Source organism: Onthophagus taurus, chromosome 3, assembly GCF_036711975.1.
Source record: "Onthophagus taurus isolate NC chromosome 3, IU_Otau_3.0, whole genome shotgun sequence".
Lineage (NCBI taxonomy): Eukaryota > Metazoa > Arthropoda > Insecta > Coleoptera > Scarabaeidae > Onthophagus > Onthophagus taurus.
Window position 1 is genome coordinate 29150630 of NC_091968.1, and position 13194 is coordinate 29163823.

At 34.8% G+C, this 13194-nt stretch overlaps 1 protein-coding gene across 3 annotated transcripts in view; it reads left to right on the forward strand.

Annotated features, from left to right (window-relative positions):
- Positions 1-13194, forward strand: part of LOC111422508 (syntaxin-binding protein tomosyn) — a 99286-nt gene that overhangs the window by 67663 nt on the left and 18429 nt on the right. For 2 of the 3 annotated variants that reach the window (XM_023055712.2, XM_023055710.2), the window contains exons 3-13: positions 760-960; positions 1031-1165; positions 1222-1285; positions 1333-1540; positions 1597-1672; positions 1841-1995; positions 2254-2548; positions 8359-8602; positions 8662-8790; positions 8842-8987; positions 9040-9247. In XM_023055712.2, coding sequence (XP_022911480.1) covers positions 760-960; positions 1031-1165; positions 1222-1285; positions 1333-1540; positions 1597-1672; positions 1841-1995; positions 2254-2548; positions 8359-8602; positions 8662-8790; positions 8842-8987; positions 9040-9247 — 1861 coding nt within the window. Of the gene's footprint in view, positions 1-759; positions 961-1030; positions 1166-1221; positions 1286-1332; positions 1541-1596; positions 1673-1840; positions 1996-2253; positions 2549-8358; positions 8603-8661; positions 8791-8841; positions 8988-9039; positions 9248-9571; positions 10236-13194 lie in introns of all 3 variants that reach the window. The other variant, XM_023055708.2, reaches the window with a different exon arrangement.

The following is a 13194-nucleotide window of genomic DNA, read 5'->3' on the forward strand; positions in this document are numbered from 1 at the left end:
TTTGAGAACGTCTTATTGATTTTGAGAACGGGTTACTTGACGGTGCAACGCAAATTCACTAATTAAGCAGTACTTAGCCTTTAAGCAATGCTTATGTATTACGGTGCAAACGGGCATGAATGTTTCTAGTTCTCGGTCTAGTGTTAGTTCTAATATTGCACTAGCACTATCACTAGAACTAACACAAGACCTAGAACTAGAATCATTCGGGATTAGCCGTCTTGAGAGACGTGCGGCTAAACCCGAATGATTCTAGTTCTCGGTCTAGTGTTAGTTCTGGTTTTACACTAGCACTATTACTAGAACTAACACAAGACCTAAAACTAGAATAATTCGGGTTTAGCCGTGTTGAGAGACGTGCGGCTAAACCCGAATGTTTCTAGACGGCCGCAAACATCTCAAATTTTCCTGGTGTAATTTTTCTTTAAAACTGACCAATAGCAACCCTTCTTTTTGGCGCTTCAGTTTGAAAACACTCCTCCGAATTAAAAAATAGAGTATAGTACGATATATTTTTTACGTTTCGTATTTCCATTGTTTAAGTAAAATTTCGATTTTTGTATAATAATAAAGTAGTGTCGGGCACGTAAAGAATCCATTAACCTATTCAGAATAAAACGGAGAAATAAATTTGTTACCTCACCTGTGGAAGTCCAATCAATCTCCTCGTTTTTCCTTTATGTATTTGCCTATGTTTGTGCCACGTTTGGAGGGGTGGGAAAAGCAAACTTGATCAATTTTCCTGACAAGCGTAACTAGATTAGGACAACCGGGTGTGGACGTGCACGTGAGGCACGACATGGACGGGCCGCCGAGTAGCGCCGCCGTTATCCACCTTCAGTTTCTCATCAATGAGGGTGCTCTTATTTCGGCCACCGCCGACGACTCTATCCACCTGTGGAACTTCAAACAAGAGAAACTGCCGCAGTTGGTGCAAAGTCTCAAATTCCAAAAGGAGAAGTAATTCCAACACGTTAACTAACGTTAACTAAAGTTACAATGTTCCGGTTTTGTGTGCAATTTGTTACAGGATTACGTACATGCATCTACCTCTACAATCAAAATGGCTTTACGTAGGCACCGAACGCGGTAACGTTCATATCGTACACGTTGAGAATTTCACTCTTAGCGGATATGTGATTAATTGGAATAAAGCTATGGAAGTGTAAGTTCGATAATAAACTCATCAATTTATTTCGACTCAATATTTTATTCTTTTAGGACAAGAAAAACTCATCCTGGACCTGTAGTTCATCTTAGCGACAATCCATTGGATGCAAATAAAGTAAACATTATTAATCGTTAAATAAACAAAAATAATTCCGTTTTTAGTTGTTAATAGGTTTCGAATCTGGTCAAATAGCTCTTTGGGATCTTAGAAATAAATCGGCGGACGTAAGATTCCAAACGGCGGAACAGTTAAGATCGATTTGTTGGCATCACGATGGGAAACAATTTATGTGCTCACACGCGGATGGCTCGTTAACGACGTGGACGACGAGGCAAAATAATAAACCCGTTCACGTTTCGCAACCGCATGGTAAGAAAAAAGTCAAAAAGAAAAATCAAATTAAACATTAATTATAACATTTGTAGCAAAAGTGAACAAAGATGGAAAATTAGAACAGTGCAAGCCAATCACAAAGATAGAATGGAAATCTTCGAAATCCGGGTAAGTTCTTTTGTAGCACCCTAATTGGGTATTCGACTCGGCCTTTTCAAACTTTTAATCGACGGCTTATGCTCTTCGAGTTTAATGGAGGATTGATGTTGGTGAAAATAAATCCCCAACTATTCTATTCAATTCTATTTTAAATTTAGTTACTTATTTGTATTTTAGAGAATCGTATGTGATATTCTCCGGTGGTATGCCGTACGACCAACCCGGAAGGACACCGAGCATAACGGTTGTTTTCAATAAAACTACAACGGTCTTGGAAATGGAACACAACGTCGTCGATTTTATAACATTGTGCGAGTCGCCGTACACTAGCGGTAAGTGTGTTAGCCGGAAGATGAACCGGATGGCACGTTGCCAAAATTTGCCCCCAAATGAAGGGTGGCCCCGGTTTTAAAACGTACGATACCCGTTGGTTCGTTCGCGCGGTAAAGCTGAATAAATAACCGGCGCGTAATAGCGCGGTTGGATTTACGAAACGTACTGGTCCCAAAGGGACCGTTAAATTTGAATAATGCACGCGAAAATAAAACTTTTTGAATAAACATTTTTTTATTATAATCATTTTATTTTAGAATTACAAGAACCGTACGCAATAATAGCTCTACTTCAAAACGATCTGGTCGTAATGGATCTTCAAACCGCCGGATTTCCATGTTTGGAGAATCCGTATCCGATGGATATCCACGAATCTCCCGTGACCTGCTGTAGCTATCTCGTCGATTGTCCGGCCGATCTTATCCCGGCATTTTATACGGTTGGAAAATCGGGATCGACGAAGAAATCCGGATTTTCCGAACGCGAATGGGTTATAAGTGGTGGAACTTGGTCCGCACAATCGTGCAGTTATAGCGAAATTATTATGACAGGGTATTTCTTTTATTTTCACTTGCATTTTCATAAGTCAATTATGACACAAAAATACACAAGACACAAAAATATAGTAAAATCTCGATATAATGGGCCTCGTCTAGAACGGACTTCAGAATCAAACTTGGGTTATTCCTCAAGTTGCTTTATTCCATGTTCGTAGATAAACTCGTGGTATTCCCCGAGTTGTCTATACGATGTGTAAATCCAGAATAGTAATAGTATATTATTCAACAAGTGTATAATGGTGGCTGTTACCCACGAAGAAGAAGTGTGTGAGTGGGTAACATCCATTATACGCAAGTTGAATACTATACTTTATCTACAACTATTTAATTAAAAAAAAAAAAATCAAAAAAGGAAAAAAATAAACTTGATAGACATTTCAGACATAACCTCAATATAAGAAAGCTGTCATTTCTGTTCATATTTTATTTTTTTGATTAGTAGGCCGTGTCAGAACTGTGGAATAATGGCTTCATTATTCAACACTTTGTCAGTCATGAGCAGAGCCCGGACAGTTTAGGAAAAGTGCGCCCCTCTACACGAAACGAATTTCATGACAACGACGTAAGTACGTTGTTGTCACTTTTGACACCTTTTAAGTTACTCTTCAAAATTGAATTTCGAAGAGCGATGAGCGTACCTTAGCAAAGAACTTGCAGTGCAACATTAATTAATGAATTAATAAAAATACGCACTGAATTATTCATTTTTGGTTTTATTAAATTTATAATTAATAAATTAATTATAGTAGACGCCATGAGAGCTGGCAGTAAATCATCATTTTCCGCTCTTACAAATGCCATACGTAGTTCACAAACCGCTAGAGAGTAATGTGTGTTGGAAAGAGATAGCGTTAGTTTAATATGTCTGCTGTACAATTCAAATGGCCACGTCGAAAAAGTACGTCTGTTCTTCTAAGGGATGTCACTCTATAATTATAACCTCAAATCGAAACGTCTTGTGAGCGTTGTCATGAATCTGTTAGTGTTTTCACAAGCCGAAAATGTTTTCTTTGAAAGGAAAATCATTAAATAATATCTTTGACAATGTTTGACATATAACCTCCATTACTAACATAACCTACATTTAAATGTATGTGGTGAAATAATCTAAGTCGTACGTCCATATCTTGATTCATACCATTTTAAAGCGATCTGTCACTGCCAGCTCTCGTGGTTTCTACTATATAAATTATAATTTATTTTGTGACATAAGGTATGACGTATCCCACAGCTTCGCACGCTTCGATTGAATATTGAGACTGGAGTGGGAGGCGTTTTAGGATAATTTTCCTAAACTGTCTGGGCTCTGGTCACGAGACTCATGAGTAATGGGTGTCATTACTCGTCAAAAATCAAATGTATAACGAATAGATAATTCAATAGTTGTAGATAATAGTATATTATTCAACAAGCGTATAATGGCGGCTGTTACCCACGAAGATGAAGTTGCAATCTGAGTGGGTAACATCCATTATACGCAAGTTGAATACTATACTTTATCTACAAGTATTTAATTTAAAAAAAAAATCAAAAAAAGGAAAGAAAAAAAACTTGATAGACATTTCAGGCATAACCTCAATATAAGAAAGCTGTCATTTCTGTTAATCTTTTATTTTTTTGATTAGTAGGCCGTGTCAGAACTGTGGAATAATGGCTTCATTATTCAACACTTTGTCAGTCATGAGTAGGGCACGGAACTTTTGTAACGGAACGATACGATTTACCCCCACCACTTGTTCTCCTAGAAAACAAGTTGGTGGCGTCAAGTCAACTCACCTCATCGGTTGTTGTTGACGACCGACAATCGGTTTATTACACGTCAGTGTCAACTGTCAGTACGATTTGAAAATATTAAAAAAAAATATATTTTATAACTTTAATTCAAAAAAACATGATCCGATTTGTAATATCAATCACAAATCGGATACGGATATAAAAAAATTGCTGTTAACGCATATTGAAACAACCATCCCTAAATTTTCTTCTGTAAATGACGTTCTAGTTGACGTTAAAATGAGTTTGTACCTAGAAAATAATCTTTCAACATCACAACTTGTAAATGGAGCATAAATAAAATACTGAGCTATTGAACCATATTTTTCCTTAAGAGTTAAAGGTATATTGTTTTCGGCAATTTGTTGAACAATTTTCAAATACGAACAACAATTTTACCACAAAGGGAAACTAAAAACAATTCTTAAAAAAAACTATAATACGAACTCAAACAGAACTCCAAATTCCAATTAAAGGTAATTAAAGAAAGATAAATAGCAAATTTGACGAAATTATGCGGATGAAAAGCGTCGAATACTGCACATTTGAACAACAGTGAAATCGTACTGACAGTTGACAATGTTGACATTGATGCGCAATAAAAAACCGATCGTCGGTCGTCAATAACAACCGATCAGGTGAGTTGACTTGACGCCACCGACTCATTTTCTAGGAGAAAGAAGTGGAGGGGGTAAATCGTATCGTACCGTTACAAAAGTTCCGGGCCCTAGTCATGAGTAATGAGTGTCATTACCCGTCAAAAATCAAATGTATAACGAATAGATAATTCAATAGTTGTAGATAATAGTTATTTATGTACCAAGTCAGCAAAGTGATGCTTTATCGAACGAGTCTGAGTTTGCGAGTCGAGCGAGCGAAGCGAGCGAGGCGAGTAACAGGCGAGTTCGATAAAGACACTTTGCTGACGTGTTGCATACAACATTTTATCGCCAACTGCAAAATTTAACGATATGAAGATATTGGTACTTACCAATATTATATGACATATGACAAACGATTTGTTTTGTTAATATACCTCGGTAAAGTTACACTACGTATGAGAGGTCGGTAGTATGGTGGAAAGGCAGTGCGCTTTCAAGTAGGAGGTACCGGGTTCAAATCAAATCCCGGTGTTGTTTTACGAGATTTTATTCAAATTGACAGCATTTAGCGGCAGGTAAAGTAAAACAAATGAATTAAATGCACACTTTACTGGACAGTAGCACAAAGTGTCATTTTACTGCCGCAAATGGATAGCATAAAGTATTGTTTTGCTGCCGGTGGGCGGTAATAGTTATTTATGTACCAAGTCGGCAAAGTGATGCTTTATCGAACGAGTCTGAGTTTGCGAGTCGAGCGAGCGAGGCGAGTAAACAGGCGAGTTGACAGTTAGAAACTGTCAAAACACAAAATGTATTCACCTGACAAAAATGCTTCATGTACACCTACCTCCGAAAATAAGAGAAATTGCTCAGAGTTCAATGTCCTCATCATTGTGGACCTTGTATTCGATGCTAAGAACGTATTTAAACATCCATAGGCAAACATTGTCACATTGACAACTAGAAAAATTAATGACCCAATGTCACCAACTTGAACTGGTTCCATAATATGTTACTAAAATCTCATTACAGCATCGGATGCTGTAAGGAGTCTCATTACAGCACCCGTTTGAGTACTGTTATAGCTTTCATTACCGTCGCGAATTACAAAAAGATATTTATTCCATCAATCAGCATTACCAACCCAACATAAGAAAAATAGAAATATTGACGTTTTCATAAATTTTCTTTTATAACTTATTAATTATATCTGATGGAAAAAAACTTTTCACACAAAAAATGTTTAGAATTAATCCATAAAATATATCCAATAAGTTATTTTAGTCCATTGATCAGTAGTACCAACTCAACCCAAACATAAAACCAAATTTTGATGTTTTTAAACATTTTCGATTATTAATTGTGCATGATAGAGAATTTTTTTTATACAAAGAATGTTTAGAATTAACTCATACGACGTATTGAGTACAGGTATTCATTCCATCAATCAGCATTACCAACCTAACTTAAGAAAAATAGAAATTGACGTTTTCATTAATTTTCTTTTCCAACTCATTAATTATATCCGATAGAAAACAACTTTTTATACAAAAAAGGTTTTGAATTAACCCATAAAACACATCGCATAAGTTATTTTAATCCATCGATCAGTAGTACCAACCCAACCCAAAAATAAAACCAAATTTTGATTAAGACAAATCGCTTGTTCTCTTTGTACTTCTGATGTTTTAATTTTATTTTATTTATGCACTACCGGTTTCGGCCGCAGCCATCATTCAGGAGCGTCTACAATTAACAAAATAAAATATAAAATGAAAGTGTGATATTAAAAGAACTTGGGTTAACCTAATCTAAAACTAACTTACGTCAACTTCTTTGACATTTCGAGTAAAAACATTGTTTGGTAAACATGTTTTACCGGTTTCAGGCTGTAAGAAGGTCCTTAACATTCACAAAAGTTAGTTAGTAATGTACCTTATAACTGTATTAGGAATGTAAAAATGACATATCGATATTGTAAAAATGACATATTGGTAATGTTATATTTTTACAATACAGGAAAAGAAGCTACATATTTAATAAACCTTAATTATGAAAATTTTAAGTAACAATGGACCAGAAACCTAATGCTATTTTTAATAATAGTAATTATTTATGTTCACCATGCAATTAAAACAACCCGAAAAAGTGTGATGCATTAGTTAGTTTAGGTAAATTAACGTCACTCATTTTACAAATTAATGAATTTAAAAAAAATAAAATATTTGTTGACAAATAAACATCTTTGTGACTGCCTAGCAACTAACTTGTATAACGACTTTGACATTTACGGAAAAAGTTACAAATGAATTTTTGATTTACTATTGTTCGCATTAAAGTCATCAAAATGCGAAGGTGGTCGCCTGAAACCTATAAACTATTGAACAAACCTCGATGTTATGACACATTACAGCCTTAGATGTCTTAAAATCCTCGCTCTTCGAGCTCGGATTTCAATCTGACATCTGCGGCTGTAATAAATGTCATAACATTTCTCGGTATGTTAATAGCTATAACATTACCGGTAGAGCAGAAATAAAATAAAATTAAAACATCAGAAGTACAAAAAGAAAAAGTTATTTGTCTTAATTATAAGAATATGGGCAAAAAATCCCCAATTTTGATGTTTTTAAACATTTTTGATTAATAATTGTGCATGATGGAGAATTTTTTTTTATACAAAAAATATTTAGAATTAACTCATACGACGTATTGAATACAGATATTCATTCCATCAATCAGCATTACCAACCTAACTTAAGAAAAATAGAAATGTTGCCGTTTTCATCAATTTTCTTTTATAACTCATCAATTATTTCTGATGGAAAAAAACTTTTTATACAAAAAAGATTTAGAATTAACCCATAAAACACATCCAATAAGTTATTTTAATCCATCGATCAATAGTACCAACCCAACCCAAAAACAAAACCAAATTTTTGTGTTTTTGAACCTTTTCGGTTACAACTTATTAATTATGCATGATGGAGAATTATTTTTTAAACAAAAAATGTTTAGAATTAACTCATAAGACGTATTGAATACAGATATTTATTCCATCAATCAGCACTACCAACCCAACATAAGGAAAATAGAAATTTTGACGTTTTTATCAATTTTCTTTAATAATATTTACAAAAAAGGTTTTGAATTAACTCATAAAACACATCGCATAAGTTATTTTAATCCATCGATCAGTAGTACCAACCCACCACCTCAATATTTCTAGTTCTAGCGTTAGATTTTTTTGTTTGTTGTTAATTAAGTTTCGGGTTCCATTATATCGAGGTTTTACTGTAGTTCTAAAAAATCTTTCCCATATTAAGAAGAAAAGGTTATTTAACTGCAATTGATTGCAAATTTTGAGGTTTTAAAATTGTTCCTATAATTTCTTAAACATTTCTGAATATACAAATGATTATTTTAGACACGCTGATGGAAGTATTAAATTTTGGGATGCAAGCGCGGGCACCCTGCAAGTTCTTTACAAACTAAAAACAGCCAAGATTTTTGAAAAACCAAAAGTTCGTTCGGTTGATGGCGACGAAGATCCGTTCGCCATCGAACTTTTATCATTGTGTCCCGAATCGAGAAAGTTGTGTGTTGCCGGGGCGAGCAGCCACGTTATTTTATTCTCGTATAAAAAAACGGAAACGTCCGAGGAAGTTCCGGCAAGTTTTCCAATTTAATATTTTAACATTAATAATGTTATTAGATTTATTTATTTTAGGTGTTAGAAATTCCAATTGTTTATGAAATCCCGGACGATTTAGAATGTTCCCCGGATTGTCAAGTTTCCGCTACCGGAAGCGGAGGTTCCACAAGTCGATTAGACATGTTGGATTTCGACAATAAACGAGTACTAAATAATTTAATTTAATTTTTTTAATTTTAATCCTGTTTTTCTTAGGATATCTCCTGCTCTCTAAAGGTTCGTCCTGGAATCCAAAAGAAACTTCCCGGATTTCAAGCGCAACTTGTTTGTCTAACCCCGCATAACAACGGGGAACCACCGAGTAAAATAACAGCATTAACTCTCAATAGTTCTTACGGATTGTAAATTCCAATTTCAAGCTTAATCGATTCGCTTTATATCGTTCTTTTGCAGAATGGCTTATGGAAACGAAGCCGGAATTGTGATAGTAGATATAGAGCAAAAAGTCTGCTTGTTAAATGTGGGCAGTCCGGATTTGTACGGGGCTCAAGATCCGTATTCGAGAGCGTTGCGAAGTCCGAAAAGAAACAATCCTTGCGGGGGAGATGGTTTGGGAATCGATCGGGATGAAAGACAGCCGAGAAGTCCGAGTATTGATCAGGTAAGAATTGAAAAGAGTTATTTTTTTCTTAAATAGAGTAAGTAGATGATAAAATTAAATTAGGATTTAATCTGGATTTAATAAAAAGATTTCGATTGATGTGGAGAAAAATTACAGAAATCAGGGGATTGTTAGATTATTTTCAAATTTATTTTCGTTTTATTTTTTGCACAAAGCAAACCGCAAAAGTTATCTTATTTTCAACAACAACTTCTCCTATTTACAACAATTTTTGATAATTAAAAATCGTTGGTTTTTTAATTAAGATTACTTTAAAACCAACGGTTTCGAATTGAATTTTTTTTGCTAATGCATGATACGTAGATGGAGTCCAGTCCTATCCAATGCCCTTGTCCTACTCCCACTGAGTCCTCCGCCGTCGCGTGCGAGGCGGCCGAAGAGGAGCTACAACAACCACCTCCAGCTCAAGGGACCAGAAGACGTCAATCGATGTGGAAAACGTTTTCGAAGCCGTTTTCAAAGCCGGATCAAAAAATCAAGGAAAAAAGGAACTCAATTTTTTACCCGGATGTTTCGCCGAGTCAAGAGGAATTCGACGAATTATCATCGGATTCGCAAGAATCCGTCGATGAGAACACGGTCGTCGAAAACCAAAAATCACCACCGAAACAGCAAAAAAGTTACGATGAAACCGAAGCGGATGAAGACGTTCCGATTATTATTGGTTCTTTGGGTAGCCAAGAGGAGGCGATTATTAAACACAAACAAACGATGATGGGGCGAAGGATGACGAGGCCGATACACTTAGATTTGTACGACGAGAATGGGGCACCCGTTCGACCACCTCGACGTAAAAAAGAATTAGAATTAAATCGAAGACGCGATAATCGATTATTATCCGTTCCGATAATCAAATTCCAAAAGAATGATTTGCAAAAATTGAAGGATTTGCGCGACAAAAGCGAACGGGAAGCGGTTAATCCACCACCGACAACTTCTTTCGCGGGGAACCTCATGAGGCGATTGAGTAAGTTTTAACTCTATATTATCCTTTGGGTCCTTCCTAACCCACGTTTTCAAAACAATAATGATAAAATTGAATTATATTATTGCCTTGTGAATGAATAGGTTATCATTTTTTGAACTTAATGCGTGTTGGTAACCAATTATTTTATAGAGGCTGCGGATTTTTATGCGCTATTAATTGTAAATATTACGCTTTAACATAAAAATCTGCCGTCGTTCTTTTAATTGAATTTGAATAGAAGAGCTGTAGCGTTTCTTAGAAGGTATGATAAAATCGAGATAAAAATTTTTATACACAGTTTCCATTAATTTATTTTTTTCAATTTTTTTTTCGTTGATTTCCTTTGCTTAACCTGCTTATATAATAATTTATTTAACCTTTTAATGTATATATTGCGTTAAATTTAATGTATACAGGGTTGAGTTATTAGTATCATGGTGGACGATAGGCATTAAATCATTTGAAATAGAAAGAAAATGTTTAAACAAAAAGTTGTTTGATTTACCAGTTTCTATAACGTAAAATTATTTCAATTTATTTATACAGGGGGTTGCATTTAGGCGCGACCGCAAGTATGTAAATCTTTTCTAAATGGAACACCCTGTGTATTTTATCATATTGTATGTATGTAGCTTCACGTGGGGTGATTTCCTTCACAGCACTTAGGACCCAGAGGGCCTTTGTACAAGGTGGGCAAATTTGGGTGTTATTATAGGCTATCTCAGAAACTATAAGAGATACGAAAAAAGTAGGTGCCATGTCTCGGTCTCTTTTTCCGAGACTAATCCAATCCCGTAAAGACCAAGTCTCTATCTTCTTTTGTTTTTAAGTTATAGCCAAAAGGTCAAATTTTAGTGATTTCAAAAAATGCTCATATTTCGTTTATTTTTGAAATTAGAGAAATGGGGTTATTAATGCATTCTAAGACACTTTTTTGAGTAGAATATACTGTCGTTGAAAAATTTTTAATATATCTGATAATTTTTGAGATATAATATAAAGTTGTATTTTTTTAAATACAAACTATACTTTATTATGATATTACTGAAAAGAGCATATTTTTAGCTTTCCAATGATGTATCGCACGCATGATGTTTCTGCGGAAATTAAGCGTTATTTTTCAATTTTTAAAATATTAAAGATTAAAATTCAAATTTTTAATTATAGTAGGCGAGAAAAACGCTAAATACTACTTAGTTACTATAGCAACGTGAGTTCACTTGTCATTTCATTCATGAATTTTGCGAAACTAGTTTCCCGTTTAAGAAGTTCCGCATTATCTTTAAATAAAACGATAAAATTAAATATAAAATATATTGGAGTCCGCTTTGAAGATGATACATAAGTCTTCATATCCCCATTCAAACGGTGTTTCAATGGAAAGTCCGCTCCCAGTTTATGATTCCTAATTTTCCTCTATCTCACCCAATTTCAAAAGAAAAGTTTGCTGATATCAAAAAACTTCTACATCTTATGTTTGGGAAAAACTGGGAAAATACTACCGAAGATTTCATTCATTGATACCGATATGATAACTGTTCTAATCTTACATCCAGTAAGTTGAGTAGAAGAAGATGACAGTTTATGACTCTTTAGTTCCTGAAGTTGTCCATATTTAATTATTCATTAATTAATACATTTCTTGTATTTTTAATAAACAAACTTTAAATGCTAATCATTTTTTATTAGTGAACAAAGTCAGGGATAAGATGCTGAGAAATTTAAATTAACTATTCAAAGTTTTTATTCGTTGGTACAAAACCAACTTTATTCTGCCATATTCGTGCAAAACTATATATTATAGCCACTAGGTAGTATTAACTGTCCGGACCCGCCTACTATAATCAAAATTTTGAATATTAGCGCTTACTATTTTCGAATTGAAAATTAACGCTTATTTTCTGCAAATACACCATACATGCGATACATCATTGGAAAGCTAAAAATATGCTATTTTCTTTAACATCATAATCAAGTATAGTTTGTATTTAAAAAAACACAACTTTGTGTTGTATCTAAAAAATCAACAAGTATATTTAAAACTTTTCAACGGCAGTATATTCCACTTAAAAAAGTGTCTTAAGAACGTATCAACCCCATTCCTATAATTTGAAAAATAAACGAAATATGAGCATTTTTTGAAATCACGAAAATTTGACTTTTTGGCTATAACTTAAAAACAAAAGAAGATAGAGGTTTGATGTGGGACATGGCATCTACTTTTTTCGTATCTCTTATAGTTTCTGAGATAGCCTATAATAACACCCAAATTTGCCCACCCTGTACATCCCCACAATTTACAGTTCATTCATGGGTCAGAAAACCAGTCCAATGTTTTAAATGAACGTTTGTATACCAGGCATTTCATATAACTCGCAATATATGAATGCACTAACTATGCACTTGCACCGTTCTACATAAAATACAACATAGTTGCAGGCATTTATATAGAATTTGAGTCTAACTAGTTTCGGCCCTTCGGCATCTTCAGAAATTCTACAAATAGATTAACATCTCTCACCTTATCCCTTTTACATACGACAGCGGTAGGTGGCGGATAGGATAAGATATCACTATGTTGTATATTTTTATTGCACTAAAACTAGAACTATTTATTATTATTATTATTGCTGCCGGGCTGAGGAGGGCGGCCCCTCTCGTTACCGCGACCTATAAGATCTATTGTAACTTTAGCCCTCCAAAGGTTTAGGGCAAATGTAGGTCCTTAATGAACCTTAGTATTGTCCTGAGATCTTGAACCTTTATGTCGGTAGGTAACAGGGGAGTTTTACCGAAGACGTTGTGCCTTAGACGGCCTCTGGCGACGCAATTGCACAGTATATGTTCAGCAGTTTCTGACTCGTCGTTGCATAGTCGACAAGTTTGATCCTCAGCTTGTCCAATGTGGAAGAGGTGGTATTTTAGGGGCACATGGCCGGTTAGGTAGCCTGAGAGCGTT